The sequence below is a fragment of the Copadichromis virginalis genome, linkage group LG15 (genome assembly GCF_057382275.1).
Source record: "Copadichromis virginalis isolate Kocher_CV1m ecotype Utaka linkage group LG15, C_Virginalis_male_GT1.1, whole genome shotgun sequence".
NCBI lineage: Eukaryota > Metazoa > Chordata > Actinopteri > Cichliformes > Cichlidae > Copadichromis > Copadichromis virginalis.
Window position 1 is genome coordinate 13,737,042 of NC_140632.1, and position 15,466 is coordinate 13,752,507.

At 44.7% G+C, this 15,466-nt stretch overlaps 1 protein-coding gene across 2 annotated transcripts; it reads left to right on the forward strand.

Annotated features, from left to right (window-relative positions):
• The first annotated feature begins 2,583 nt into the window (after positions 1 to 2,583).
• Positions 2,584 to 15,407, forward strand: LOC146692088 (sine oculis-binding protein homolog). Of its 2 annotated transcripts, none has more exons than XM_085432031.1 (7): positions 2,584 to 2,892; positions 5,570 to 5,699; positions 5,976 to 6,170; positions 7,186 to 7,337; positions 8,590 to 8,685; positions 8,853 to 10,799; positions 13,004 to 15,407. In XM_085432031.1, the coding sequence occupies exons 1-6, from the start codon at positions 2,800 to 2,802 to the stop codon at positions 10,788 to 10,790; spliced, it is 2,604 nt and encodes an 867-aa protein (XP_085288157.1). In that variant the 5' UTR covers positions 2,584 to 2,799; the 3' UTR covers positions 10,791 to 10,799; positions 13,004 to 15,407. The 2 variants fall into 2 exon arrangements, with proteins under 2 accessions (XP_085288157.1, XP_085288158.1); XM_085432032.1 differs by having other exon boundaries at positions 8,874 to 10,799.
• Positions 15,408 to 15,466: the final 59 nt, after the last annotated feature.

Here is a 15,466-nt window from a genome sequence, read left to right on the forward strand (position 1 = left end):
GCCATGGTGACGGGCTGCTGATGGGGTCGGGCTGCTGATTTGGGCTTTCCCTGATTTTTGATTATTGAGATGTCTGTTGTGAGCTGAAGAATGTGGTGCTTTGTTCAGAATTTTACTGTTCCCGGAGAAAAAAGCGAAAAAAATTCAAACTGATAAATGAATAGTGTCCAACCTGTTGAGCAGTCGCTGCACGTTTGATAAAATAATTGTGGCAACAGCGACGCCTAGTGTTCAGGGTAAAAGCTTTCCCTCATAGAGGCCGTGTCAAAGCTTTCAGAAAAACTATTAAATATCTGGACTTCTCGAAATTTTGTTCTAATAGATAAAAAAAAAAATCATCTATCTATTTATTGCATTTTTGTATTCATTTTGTATTAAGTTATAGACTATAAAATCAAATCCTTAACCCAGACCTATCCTCCTGTTGCTTCACAGTATATCTATCTATCTATCTATCTATCTATCTATCTATCTATCTATCTATCTATATATATATATATATATATATATATATATAGTCAGTTTTTGTTGTTATGGCTGTTGTTTTGCTTCTCCATGCAGAGTAAAAGTAATGCTGGAATATCTATATAATTACCCTAACTGCTTAGGCAAATGTGAATATAATGACAAATTAAGTCATTTTCCATGGTACACGTCGGTGTATTTAGCCAGGCTTGTAACACAGATGCCCCTATCATGATGACTATATTTGCATGTAATTTGATGCAGGGAAAACACCGGGCTATATTCACTTGCACAATTATTCAAGACTAATGGGTAGACGTCGCCCTCTGTCGGCGAGGACACACCACTAAACCACAAGGGGGATCAAACTTTTATGTCCCTCCATTAACGCTGAACACAGACACCAAAATTGTCGTTTTCTAAATTGCAGGGTATACGTTCGCTTTAATCATGTGACCGTGTACGGTAATGCAAGTAACGGTACACAAAGTGGACAACTTTTTATGATTCGCTCCAGATGTTGAGGATTGTAACTTTAGACCTAAAGACTTTCTCTAGTCCTCTGTCATTTGTGCAAGTGGATTCTTGAGGGAATAGTGAGGCGCTCTTATTCCAGCTTTCACCCCCACCAGAGGAACCTAAAGGGACAACGCTCCCTGCAGAGGCACCAGATGTGCGCTGTTATGGGGAGCAAGGAGGGGGGTGAGGCATCAGATAAGCCCTGTTCCCAAAGCCGGGACGGATCGAGTATCATCATCGGGGGCGAAACCCAAACCCTGCGCAGTGGGTCGGATTTCTGTTTACACGAGCGTGGTCCCTGGATTCCTCAAACCAGAGCAGACCAGAGGTAAACTCGAGACAAGGAGGGGGGAAAAAATTCTGAATTATCCCTCTTGTCACGGCTGTGTCTGTACCTGACTGTCTCTCTGCACAGAGCTCGGCGACACTGTGAGGTCTGCGAGACAGAGGCTTTCAATGATGCAGAAGAGCAATGGAAACCAACTGTCCTAATGTAGGCCATACTGCACTGTTAACGTGTTAATGGACAAAATGAGGAAAATTGTAGTAAAGTTATAAAATAAAAGTTGTTACAGCTAACGAATTGAATTTGTTTATGTGCGTAATGCAATCAGATAACCTCAATGCTTTCATTACCAGCAGAGAAACTTGATACGGAAATAAGTTCTTTGGCCTTCGCATTAGCGATAAACATGTGGGAAATGTTTACATTCATCTGTGCGCAGACATACACGAACAAACGACTCTTTTTTTGTGCAAATCCTGTCCTCGGGCATTTGGCACTTTTCCTCAAGCCCAGATTGCTCAGAGGCCAAATGTGGACGTTTTAGGTGTTGCGCGCACACGCTCGTACACAGACTGGCGCGGATCAGACGGATGCCATTTGAGAAAGCTCCAAACATTCTGGTATCTTTTTTAACTCGCAGCGCTCTTTTCATCTCTTTATTTTAAGACAAGAGTCTAGAGACAGTGTTTGTTCTGTGCCCCCTCAGATAAAACACAGTCTTTGCATTCCTTATGAAATGTATCTGTTGAGATTTGGGAGGGGTGGGTGCCAGGTGTTGGGTTACATCAAATCAAAGCCCTCCCCTCACAGAGAGCGCACGAATGAGACCGGTAACCAGGCGATGCACCTTTCATAATAAAAGCTGAAGGGGAAACATTAAGTAACTGATAACATATAATTTTGGCCAATTAATCTTTACAAAACAAATGACATAATAAACCTTAGTAGGTTTTGAACAGAGTTAATGAGCTTTGAGAGAGCACCGTGCTATGATGTAATTAGTTTTTTATATTATACCAACACTGCAACATTCAAATATTGCAAAAACCACCAAATGCAATTAAATTGATGAGAAACTTTTTGCTGGTTCATGTTTCAGTCAAGTTAAAATACTTCTCGCAAGAGTGTTTAAAATTTGGAAACCAAATTTTTCGCGGGGACGCAAATCATTGGCGTAATTGTGTTTTTGTTTTTAATTGCGGATTCGTTTCTAATATGCTTTCAAGAAACAGTTGACAGTTGTCATATTTTGAAAATCCAAAGCGGAAGACCTATGTTGGTTTTCCGTAGAAACTTGACAGAAGTGGGAAAGAGGGAGTTGAGATTGTTCAGCGGCGGACACTCCAGCGCACAGTGCACGCATGTTCAGTGGACTTCAGTGGTGTGAAGCCTCAAATGAGGGACTCGGACGTCCGGGAATGACAGCCGCTGTCACCAGGAGTGACAGCTTTCATTCTGAGATACTCCACTGAAACTACTCCAGCCGACACTCAACACTGATCCGCAACGGATCCAGCCAGACCGGGACTATGCCAGAGATGGAGAAAGGGAGACCACCGGAAAATAAACGCAGCAGGAAACCCGCGCACCCCGTAAAGAGGGAAATCAACCAGGAGATGAAGGTGAGAGTGGGTTTGTGTGCCACTGAAAAATTATTATTATTATTATTATTGTTATTATTGTAATCAGATGAGACGGGGCGATAACTTCTTTGCGCACACGTCTTCCAGCACACAGCAGCGAGTGAGTCAGCTACGCACAAATCAGTGCGGGGAATACTATCAAAAAATATATATGCTTTTAATGAATGCTCGCTTTCTGTCTTTTATGTAAGCAATTATATCCTACTGCGTGAAGCTGTATTGCAAAATAAGAAAAACCTCGAAAGTTTTCATCTTTAGGAAGACAACTGGAAAATATCAATAAACGTGTTTATAAATACAAGTTGAAACAGACGCAAAGACAGACACGGGATTTTCTGATTATATAAATGTTAGTGCTGAAGAGTAGTCTGACCTCTGCCTTCTTGTGACGCCATGTCAGGCCAGCTGTGGCCGGACGCGCAGTCTTGTCCAGCGGAGATCCAGATGTGCGTCAATTCTTCCCCGCTCCTGCGGTGCGCTCACTTGCTGTACCACAGAGGCTTGCCCCCATGAAAAAGAGACAGGGCATCTATATTCTTTAAATAGCCCCGCTCCTTGGGAAAGCTCTAAAATCACTGTCACAGACTGTTAAAGAATGCAAACATCACATTAAACGAAAGCTCCCGCTTGAAGTGCTCACTGATGACATGTCATTTAAGAATCTCCCCACTGTTCTTTGAGTAGAAGGAGAGCCACTGCATAGGCAGTAATAAGTTAAATCACAGTAACAGGCACGATTCCCTCCCACTATTATGAGCCTGTTACTGCATGGAAACTAATCCATGGGTTGTCTGCTTTGTTTGGGTTTGGACACTGGATATTTGAGACTGTTGACTGTGGTGGGGTAAGGAATACTCGAGGCTTCTTCAAGCTGAAGCTGAGAAATAAAATTTGAAAAAGTCATTTTCTTAGGGGGGGGGGGGGGTCGTATTCTGGCCTTCGTGAGAGAGGAAATGTGCTCTTTTTGTGTAAGTGGTTTGGATTGTAGCGTTTGATATCCAGGGGAGGTGTAGAGTTACATCTTAACTAATTTTAATCAAAACATGTGAAACGCTATCCCCGCTTGATGTAAGCCTGCCTGGGCTGAATCTCAGGGTCGGCCCCAGTTTGTTGCCTTTGGCTGCAACTCTCTTTGTGGTTTGGGATATGGCTTGTCACTCTCGCAAAGCAGATGTTTGTCTAAACTGCCAAAAAGAAACAAAAACAACATTGTGGGAAGTGGAGGGGTGGGTGAAGAAAAAATATTGCCCGTCTTTTCGTTCACAAGAAGAAGAAAAAAAGAAAGAAGTGGCACTGGGTTGTTTGTGTAGATACGGTAGGAGAGTTGCCATCAGTGTCGAACTTCTGGAGAACATCAAGATATCAAAATTAGGCATGATGGGAAGCATATAAGATTCAAATTATCGGGTAAAATCCCATAAGATGTGCAACTTAAAAACTGGTCAAATGATGAAAAAGCAGGGGGTTGGGGGGGGGGGGGGGGGGGGGGGACTGTGGAGGAAATACAGGCAGGAAGGCTGGCAAGCTGAGTTCTAGCTCAGCTGAGGTCCGTCCCAGTGTTGTCTTTGTAATACATCTGTTTCAACACCACATTCGGACCTACTCCCTCCACGTCAGACCCCGAGCACGGCACCAGACACCCGATACTTGACTTTAATCATCGTTAGGCATATTTAGCTGGATATGATACCTCTGCTTGCACTCACCCACACACTCTCCTAGACACACACACAGCAGAAAGTGAGCAAGCGAGGGAGAGATCCATTTCTTTGAGGCCCTAGTGCAGAACAGAGGTCGGAGTGAGGAAAGCAGGGGAAAGAATGTGCAGTCAGTACTACAGCACTACAACACCACCACCACAGCAGACTGGCTGTGCTGGAAAAGGGTGAAACCTGAGAGGCCGTGCTGTGTCGGGTGTCAGGGCTGGAAGGTGCTGGGATGGAGGGGAGGATGGTGAAGATGGAAGGTGGCGGGGGGGGGGCAGAAAAAGAGGCAAAGGGAGGGACAGGGAAAGCTGGAGAAAGAGAGAGGGAGAGAGTGGTGGACATTGGAAAGAGAAGAAGAGAGCAGAGTGGGGCATTTCCGAGAACCGTGGGACCTGGCTGTGGTGTAGGGTGTCCCGCTCTGATTTCTGCCCATTCTGGATCAGGTTTCTCCTCCAATCCAGTTCTTCCAAAGCCACAGAGAGAGGTGGGTGGATAAAGAGAGAGACCTTTGTATTTTTTTTTCATCTGGTCGTAATAAAAAAAAAAAACTGAGACCACACATCCCATCTGTGGAGAAAAGTTTTCTTTCTCCCTCTTTTTTCCAATTAAAAGAGATAAACAAAGGATGATTCATAGATTTCACACTGGTGTTAGGTTTTAAACCTTTCCGTCTCAGATTTAGCAAGAGTAAACAACTTGAATACATCATGGAAAAAGTGTCATACTGTACTCCTCTGTGCCCCTATTCATTTCTCCAACCAGGCTGTGGCTGAGAAAGAATCGCTCACATTGATTCAGAGAAGGAAGGTCTGATTATGTTTAACATAGGATAAAAATGTCCATTAATAACCTGTAGATGCATGCTGACAATTTCCTATTTGTAGGCAGGCATAGCTCAGTTATCCATATGCGTAGATTATCACTAATCACTGATTTCTTTTCTCATGCAGACTTTTGCAGAAAGCACCATGAATGAACTCCTTGGATGGTACGGTTACGACAAGGTAGATCTCAGAGATTCAGAGGCCAACGAGATCAGAAACTACAGAGAACGGCGTCAGCATGTGTCTGTGCTGAAAGGTGAGGGCGGCCGTCGAGGATTCACTATTGGTGCAGTGTTCTTAAATTTACGCTAACAGGTTCTGCAGGTTGTAATGCAGACATTGAGTCACTGCACAAATCTGCTAAACATAACTTCCTGTAGTCAGAACTTCTCGAGTTTCATTCATTCAGATACATCTGTTGTTTGTGAAAAAGTTATTATAGTATCATGTAGGCCGTATTGCAGATTTGCTGCACGGTGTAACGTTACTCGACGAATTCAAGTTAACACTGGAATCTGTTTGTGTCTTGCAGAAAACTCTTTGCCAAAACCCAAAAGCCTGGACACCAAAGTCAGCCACTTGGTCCTGCCGAACAAGAGCGGAGAGAGAGAGTGCTCCGGCATCCCGTCTTCGTCACCCTCCTCTTCCTCAACAAGCTCATCCTTGACGACCCCAAAGGAGCACAAGAGTGCCCCTGTCATCGTCCCCCTTATAAAGCCATCAGCAGGTAGCAGGCTGTAGGGGCAAACATGAGGAGATTAAATGTTGATTGTTGTGCGTTCCTTATACATATGCTTTTAGTATTACTACCCTGATGATTAGTTTGATATTCATGTGCTAGCACGTCAGAGTGTAGTGTCAAGCTCCAGAAGACGGTGCAGGTTCAGTTTTTACCTACTAGACTCCTGAGCAATGATAAAGAGACATCCCTGCTAGGTGCAGTAGTTTGAGCTTGCTTTGGTGCCTCTTTCGGTAATTATATTATATATAAAATTATTATAGGTAAATATATAATAATTATGTATATTAAAAATTAGATTCTTTTACAAAATAAAGAGAAATTCTGTGTGCTACAAGCTCTGAAAAAGAGAGATAACCTGTAAAGTGTCCCGTGATATAAGCCACGTTTGCCGCAAAGGTAATAACTGTGTAATAACAGTCTGAGATAACTCAGCATGCAATTATGGTGCAATGCAGTAAACATTTGTAGCCTATTAAGAGTAAAGTAAGTTAAACAGAAGAACTAATGCTGCTGCACCTTTTTATACTGTGTAGACTGAGTAATTCTTCTGTTGTTTGGACTTTGTTTTTTTGAAAAACAAACACTACATATGGTAATAAATTGCGGCTTTTGCTTTTAGTTTGAAGGTTTTTGGCATCCCTGATTAACAATGCTTGAATTGTAAGTCTGTCGGTATTCTGCTGTACGATTAAAATGTACAGGAATATAAGCATAAAATGGGTTCACCCGTTACAGATGGATAAATAAATAACAGCGCTGTCATAGTGAAGGTTATAAGAGGGATGCAGCAAGATCTCTGTGTTCCCTGGAAGAATATTAATCTGAGATTTATTCAGTGTGAGGTACATCCATACAGGAAGTTTAGATCACAGCTGGATGCGCGCTGTTTAGTGCGCTCTCCTTTGTGAGACTAAAAAGCACCCAGTTGTAGCTGTTTCACACTATTCTTGTGCTTTTAAGATTATCTAACATAGCTTTTCTTCTGATTTCCCTCCTGCAGTGGAAGATGTACAAAATGTGCAGATAGTATGTGTGTGGTGCCAGAAGGAAGGTGTAAAACGCTACTCTCTGTGTATGGGATCAGAGCTCAAGAGCTTCTGCAGTGAGAAGTGTTTTGCTGCCTGCAGACGGGCCTACTTCAAACGCAATAAGGTTAGTATATATAATGTACTGCACATTATCATTACATTTGAGGGTCAAAAACAATTCATGTTGGCCTCTTCTTGGTGAGGTGTTGTAAATCCTGGTATCTGTATGATAATGAGTAATCTGTAAATTCAGTAGTCAGTCTGACACAACCATATACATTTAAGCAAACACAGGTACTCTATATCCAGTTTGCCTCAGCCCTGGCACATCCCATCACACAAAGGGAAATGGGCATCAAGTGGTTTCTGGCAGGTATACAAACTAGCAGAAACAGATACTCCTGATCTCGTGAGGTCATTACTGATGGATTCGTTTACAGAAATTTAAAAAGGGTGGATCTCTAAGAACACAATTCCTAGTGCGTATGGTCGATCCAGTTTAGGAATGGTGGGAGGGAGGTCAAAGTTTGTGTGGGACACTTAGTATCAGTTTCGCGTTAATGGAGAAGGGACCAGCCATTAAGTGGCTTTGGTCTGGAGGACAGGAGTGCTGCAACGACAGAGAAACGCTCTGATGCGCTTGCTGTGATTTTTCAGCCTCCATTGCGACATGGATATACCTTCTGTAGAGGTACAGGGTGACAAGTAGCTATATCAGCTTTCACCCTCAGTGTTGTTTAGAGCGTGGTGGGTGAATTCACACAACAACGGAGACACAAGGGCGGGGGGGCTGAACAGACTGCGCGCAACAAGCCCTCTAGTTTTTCGGAGGCAGGGAGGAAAGCATTTCTGTTGGCTTGTTGCTGCTTGTCTGAGAGGAAGGCCAGGAGGCCTGGGGCGAGGTGTCCACTTTCAGTGCATACCTTACCTTCAGCTGCCTCATATTTCGTAACTCAACACGACTCAATGGGTCACAGAGATGGGGGAGCACTCAGATCCACATGAGATCAGCTTACATGAATCAAGAAGAATTTCCTATATTAATACTGGCAGAACCATTAATAATACGACAATACATCACCTGCATTATTTCCCCACTTGGCTGTAGAATTGTATCAGTTTCGCAACACAGCTTTTCTTTTGTTGCACTGACCTTTAGGGCTTGGTTGTTGCATGAAGCTCAGACTAATGCTATGCTTCATGACAAGGCGATTTATTTAAAACTATATTTTGTACTTGTTACGTAAGAAGCTCACATTTGGAGACCAGACACCGCAGAGTGATTCCAGTGTAGTATTTGTAGATGAACTGTTGTCTGAAACCTGACTGACGGTAGTTCATGTGATGTTTGTCACACTGTGGTTTTCCCCTGTCAGGCCAGAGATGAAGATCTCCATAGTGAGAGATCCCCTCAGCACCCCCATACAGAGGACTCGCCCAGACTGGTGCTGAAGATAAACACCAATGTCAGAGTAAGAGGACACTATCAATGCATCTTTTGTTTTCCACTGTGAGATATTAATATAAATATGCGATGAAAATGACAAGGTTTAACAAGCAGGAATAGTGGGGAAATCTTCTGTTTCTACACAAAGATCTGTTTTCACATACAATCTTTCACTCCAGTGACCCCCCACAGTCTCTCTCCCCTGTGCCACAGGTATGCGATTGGTGCAAGCATGTTCGTCACACTAAAGAGTACCTGGACTTTGGATCTGGTGAGGAGCGACTCCAGTTCTGCAGCACCAAGTGTCTGAACCAGTACAAGATGGATGTTTTCTACCGGGAAGCCCGCGCAGCTCTCACCAGCACCAGTTCCAGCCCAAACAGAACCAATCAGGAGGGGAGGATAGACAGCATTGTAGCTGGGCAAAAGCTACTCACTCCAGAATCTTGGAACAACAACAACAGTACTGGGGAAGCCCGTAATAGAAACCTCTCCCCTAAAGGGCCTGCACTAATCCGTGGATTAGGAGAATCCTCCATGTCTCCCTCAGAAGCATCCTCTTCTACTTCAAAAGTCCCTGTCTCTGGTCTAAGGACCCTAGAGAGATCCATCCAGCCTCCCCCACCTCCTTCAACTGTGGATGTGTCACCCCATCCTGCTTCCCTTCCTCCTCCACCTCTTCCTCGCCCCCCTCTGGAGCAAAAGCCAGTACCTCAAATCCCCATGCCCTTTATAAGGCCTCCCCTTCATGCTCAGGGCTTAAAAAGCCCCCTTGCCACTCCTCCCAGACATCCAGGCCCTCCTTCCAGCCCTATCCACAGAGCTCCGCACTCTCCTCACCTTCAGCCCCCTACTTCTTCATCCATGAATCCCCCTGGACTGATACACCCCTTCCCAGGAGCCTACTTTCCTGGCTTACACTCCCCTCCGCTGAATATGATGCCAAGAGGTCCTGTCCCAATGCCTCCCATGATGAACTTTGGTATTCCTTCTTTTAGCCCTCTTCTGCCCCAGCCCACTGTCCTGGTGCCTTATCCCATCATTGTACCCCTACCTGTCCCGATACCCATTCCTATCCCTATTCCAGTCCCCCCTAAAACATCCCTAGAAACTCCAAGTCACAGCGGAGTTATTCAGCCTGTGCCAGATTTGCTGGACAGGGCTCAATCCAGGTCTACCAGGCAATCTTCTCCAGAGACTTCTGAGGCAGACAGCAGACTGGTAGTCAGCAAAATGGGTGGAACTTTGCCTCAAGGGCTATCCTCACCAAGTGACCTGAACACAAGGGACACAGATTGGGTTAAATCAGAGAGGCCATTTCTGTCCCCAGCATCCACACCCCAAAGTGGAGCATCCTCCCCCAGAGCCCAGTGCAACGAATCCCCCTGCTCAGCCCCGGGGTCGGACGGGATAAATGAATATAAGCATCAGCAGACAGAGCGACAAGTCATCCAAAGGGTTCTGCAAAGGACTCAAGTGAAGTTAGAGCCCAGCACCAATGGAGTGGTGGACCTATCAGGGCTGGGCGAGTTGGGAGCTGGGCAGGTTAACAGGTCAGGGGTTCACAATATCATCAGACCCACACCTCCTCTGTCACCATCACTTTCACACGACACTGTCTTCCAGCACCAGGACTCCCATACTCCACCTTCTTGCACCCCAGCCAGCCCCAAGGAGTTCAACCATCCACATGGTGCCACATCCTCTGCCCAAAAATCTCAGGACCATGGTCAAAATGGGATGTCTTCTTCACCAACAACTACCACTCCGGACTCCCGACCCCAGAGATTACCAGCACCGCCCCCTGACCCGTCACTTAGTGAGCTGGAGGCTATCAAAGAGAACAAGTGTTCTGTTGTTAGCCCAGTGCGGGTTGAGGGGCAAGTTAATCTGTCAGAAGAGCCCTTAACAGTAGTCCGGGACATAGGAGAGGACTCTCATGTTTCTGATGAGGACCATGCCTACGCTCTGCCCACAGCGCCAAAGATAGGTGGGACCACTGGCCCATTGCTCTTGCCCAAACTCAGGGACAAGGGTAGTCTGCGGAGCCCTGCCAATGTGCCCAGTGCAATAGACATGGAGCCAGCTCTGAAGAGGAGATGCCTAAGAATCAGAGATCAGAATAAGTAGAGGATGGAGGTAAGAGATTCTGATGTAAAGTGAGGCAAAATTCAGATAGCACAGTTTTTAATGGCTTTTTTAATTTATATCTTGTAAAGACCAGAAGTCAGACTTACTGATACATCGGCAAGATAAATGTCACAGTAAACCAAGTTGACACCAACTTTTTTTGCATTAAACGCTCTGTGGTATTCCACATTGGTTTAAATAAAAACCAGCAATTATTTTTAAACACCATTTAACCAGGGACTGGAAAATGTGTGGACACACACATTCGCACATACAGAGGGCAAGCTTAATCACAGGTCTAACAGCATGCGCATGGTCACTAAACAGCATGGCGCCAAAGAGAGAGAATCCCAGTAACCTGGCACTCCCCAGTGCTCTAAGGTTACACCAGGGAAGGAGGTGGAGGGCACAGGCAGTGAGAGTCACTTTGAAAGGCGATCACTTCACCACAGTCTGACTGACAGTCACAATTCTTTGTTTGCATCGCAGCCTCTTCTTTAGGCTCCCATTTGCCAAGGTATGTGAGTATACGTCTGTTCTCAGATGGATGGAGAAAATGACTGTGGGAGAAAGTAGAAGGTTCATTGTATTGGACAAAGATAAATGGCTGCTGCTGAATCAAATATGTGACCTTGAGGTTATGAGTTAGCTTGTCCAGAATGACATTCACACAGAGAGATAGGTCAATTCTCCGTGTGACCATAAAGTCAAACTGTTGCTCCTTGCGGCCGTAACTACAAGGCAGTGCAGACATCTTTCTGGGTTGCTGTAGAGACAGAGGTGATTGTCAGGCAGACTACAAGGCAATTTGAGAGTGAACCCTCAGCTGTGATAGAGCTCTGGGGCTTCATTAGGAAAACACAGGGGCAGAACCAGAGCGATCCGTTTACACATGTCATAATGACACCCTGTTCTGGCTTTGGCTCGTACCTCTCATATGTAGAAGTTTCGAGTCCCCCCCCCCCATCCCTTTTCAGTCATTTTCCTTTTCTTCACTTAGCACTGCTATCCTCTGCCAACCAGATGTTGTTGTTCGAATGCAGCAGGAAAGCCTCCTTACTTTGGACCAATCAAAGGCCCTCTTGATTTCACTTGTCACTAGTCCAAAGGGCTGTAACACCAGCCGTCATCCTCACCAGCTGGTATCTCATCATAACAAGATCATGTTACCATTTTACTGTATGTCCCGAGATTAATCCGCTGATATTACAGAGGTGGTTTAAATTTCACCTGGCCTGCTTTTCTCTCCATATTGCACTCCAAGCCTCAAAAGGTCAGGGGTCACCTTCGTAATTATGTTAAAAACGGATAGCTGTTGGTCGCGGATGCACGACATAAACCTTTATCTCATACTCCCAGATGTTTTGTGTTGAAGCACAACAAGATTTCCTTTCACTAAATGAGTTCCCACTTTACTCTGTGTCATTTGTTGTGGCTCCATGCATTGCCTTAGTAACCAATACATATGAAATCACAGTGTGCCGCTTGTGCTGTGCAGAAGGATTTATGGCCTTGTGTTGTGTGTAATGGGAGCTGGCTGTCGTATGTGAGTGACTTTAGCTCGCCACCTCTGTGCTCTGACCTAAACATTGCTGTCCTGTTCTATTGTCTGAACTGCTAAAAGTCTTTTAAAAAAAGAAGAAAAGTCTCCCACACTGACAGAGTCAGGAGCCAACTGGAGGATTTCACCTCAGGAAACAGCCAGTTTTTTTGTCTCAGTTTTCCTTGCCTTTATTTGGGATATTTTATAGCCCGTGTAATCCGATCCCACCACATGGGTATTCGCTGAGCGTTTGAAACTAAAACGCAATGGGACAGAGGGAGTACAGAACCCTGGTTTGGCCCTTACGTGTGTGCGTGTGCATGTGTGTGTGTGTCTGTTTGTGTTTAATGTGTGTGTTTGAATGAAAGCCTGTGTAAGTGTGTGTAAGAGAGGAAAAAAAGGCCAGATGTTCTTAGTTTGATTGTGCCCCGTGCAACAGTTATCTGAGTGTTGACATGACTAAAAGGTTCATTCTCAGTGTTTATATAGAAAGGGCAGATTAAGGAATGAGTGTCCAGGGTTGCAGAGGTTGATATAACATATGGTGTAAATGGAAATTGCACAGAATAAAATATATGATATCTCACAACTTACTTTGTCTCTCTTTCTCCCTTTCCTTCTTTCTGTTTCTTGTTTTTTTGTACTCCTACCCTGTCTATCTAATAAACAGACTCCCTGTTTAGCACTGTACGGCAGTGCTAGATTCAGTGCCATGCCCTCTTGTGGACAACACCAGTGCTAACACCCTCTAGCCTGTCCCTCAGCCTGTTGGCCCACCAGAGTGTTGCTCTGCCTGCAGACCAGCAGGGTGCCAACCCAGGAAGAAGTCCAGATGGCCAAGTCATCACAAGCCAACATGGGGGAAGAACACAACACAGTCACACATTTTGTCTTGGACCAAAAGGCTGTCGCTGGCTCGTGTGTGTTACATTGTGTTCAGCAAGCGCTTTAAAAGGAGCATCTCAGATCTTCTTCCTGTCTGACATTGCCCTAAAGTGTGTATGCGCGCATGAGTCAGTGTGGCAGCCCAGATGAGCTGCTCCTCCTCCTCCTCCTCCCCTCCCTGCTCCGCACAGCAGACAGGGCTCCGATCAGCCTTGTGTGGTCTTCTCAGATGGAGCCTGAACATGATCTCTTTCCAGGGGAAACGGTTTGTTTTCTCTGCCCGGCTTGCACAAAGAGCTGCATTGTTCCTCTCCCCATATCCCACGCTGACTCCCCACTCCAGGTTTTGGGTTACCTGGCCGACGGGGGCTCAGACTTCATCAGTTTTTTTATTTTTTTGACCGACAGCCAGGAATATAGTATACCCTTCTCTCCTCCACCTTTCCGCCCAATCTAAATACGGTACGCACCAGTTCTGAGGTTTTATCCCTCACAAGTGATTGCCTGTGATTCCCTACTCAGCTCACTTCCTCCAAGGGAAGAAAGACAGTCTGCTGACATTAAGACTTCATCCAGTTTACTCACTGACGAGAGTCCGGCCGGGCTGTTGAGACAGATGATGGAGCAGCCTAACAACCCAGGGGAGAGTCTCCTCCCCCTCCTCTTAAACAATGTAAACTTAAACTGAATATATGAGGGTACACCTACTGATACATAGTAGCTGAGATGGTCTGTGAACACTTTAGACGTCTTGATGACGCTGGTACATGAATGTGTAACGTACAGATCCTCATTCAATATTCACCTAATCTACCAAGTCTCTCATAGCAAATCAGAGTTTGAATCACTTTCAGCACCGAATGCCATGCATGTTTCGTCCCTGCCATTCATGAATGAATGATCCTAATTCTGATTTTCTTGTGGATGATGCTGGTTTTGATCAGCCGTTTCTGAAAAGGAAAGCAACCTTGTAATATTACCAAATGTGGTATTATACCCAAAGGCATCAAATGCTGTAGTATGCAGCGATCAGTATTACAGTTCCCGCTATCAGGGATACCTATTGAGATTTGATCCAGCTAGATCACTTAGCAGCTTGTCAACACTTGTTCCTTTGCAAGATTTCAGTTTTGTAGTCGACACAGATACTATTTGATGTTATATTAACTTATGGATGAAGCATCTGTAGATTTTCACAAAAATGCTTTATTTCTTCTTTTTTTGTTTGTTTGTTTTGTTCTTTTTCTTTGATGGTTTTCATTTTATGAGTGCCTGAACTCTCAAACGCCTCTTGTCCATATGTTAATATGCTGTAGCCCCACTAGAGGGCATTGTTTGCCTTTGTAACTTTGCACCTGAGCAGAAAGAACCAGGAGGCCATAAGACAGTCTGCTGAAACCCAATGCAATCTCCGCAAATCACTCAGTGCCATCAGACTGATGTGACTGATAAGCCAAGCAGACGGCTTTTCCTTTACATCTCGCCATTATTTTATCTTTAAATTCAAATATTGCCATTTGCCACACTCACAGCAGTGTCAAACCAAGGGTGCAGTCAGCTGCATTTCAACGCCTTTTAGTGAACAGCTCAGCACTCCCCTGAGTTAAACTAAGCAGTCCCTTTGACCTGCTTGATGCTAGAATACCGCCAGATGTGGCCCACCCCAGCCATCATTCCAAAATCACTTACCTATCCGTTTGTGGGCATGCGTGTGTGCATGCACGGATATGTGGCAACACATTTCACCGTCTCCTCACTCATTCCAGCCCACTTCCCCCACCACAGATCATGCCTTTAAGTCAGTGTCATTCTTGGCTGGTAAAGGGGACTTTCTCGCTTGTATGGCGCAGTGATGACATCACTTCATACAAATAGCTGCAGTGTCAACAGGAGATCTCCGACTCTGACGGCAGAGGCCAAAAAGTAAACAATTCAAACTGCCATCATTAGTTTCACCATGTTTAATCAATGCCTTTCCTCACCTCACCCAGTATCTGTGTCACCTCAGAGTTTTGACAGAAAACCCGTTTTACCAGAAGTTTGGTTGCTTCTTGCTTCACCCAGAGGTACTTTCTGACCTTCCCTGTCAAAGTCACTATCTGACAAAATGTTTGTATTCAAATAAAGATTAAATAAGAGCATTGGTGAAGACCTCTTTGTAAAGTGAAATAAATAAAAGTTATTCTAAGATCAAAGAAACTTCTGCTGTTTGTTTTTTTAATTTATTTAAGTTTTTATTTTAAAAAAT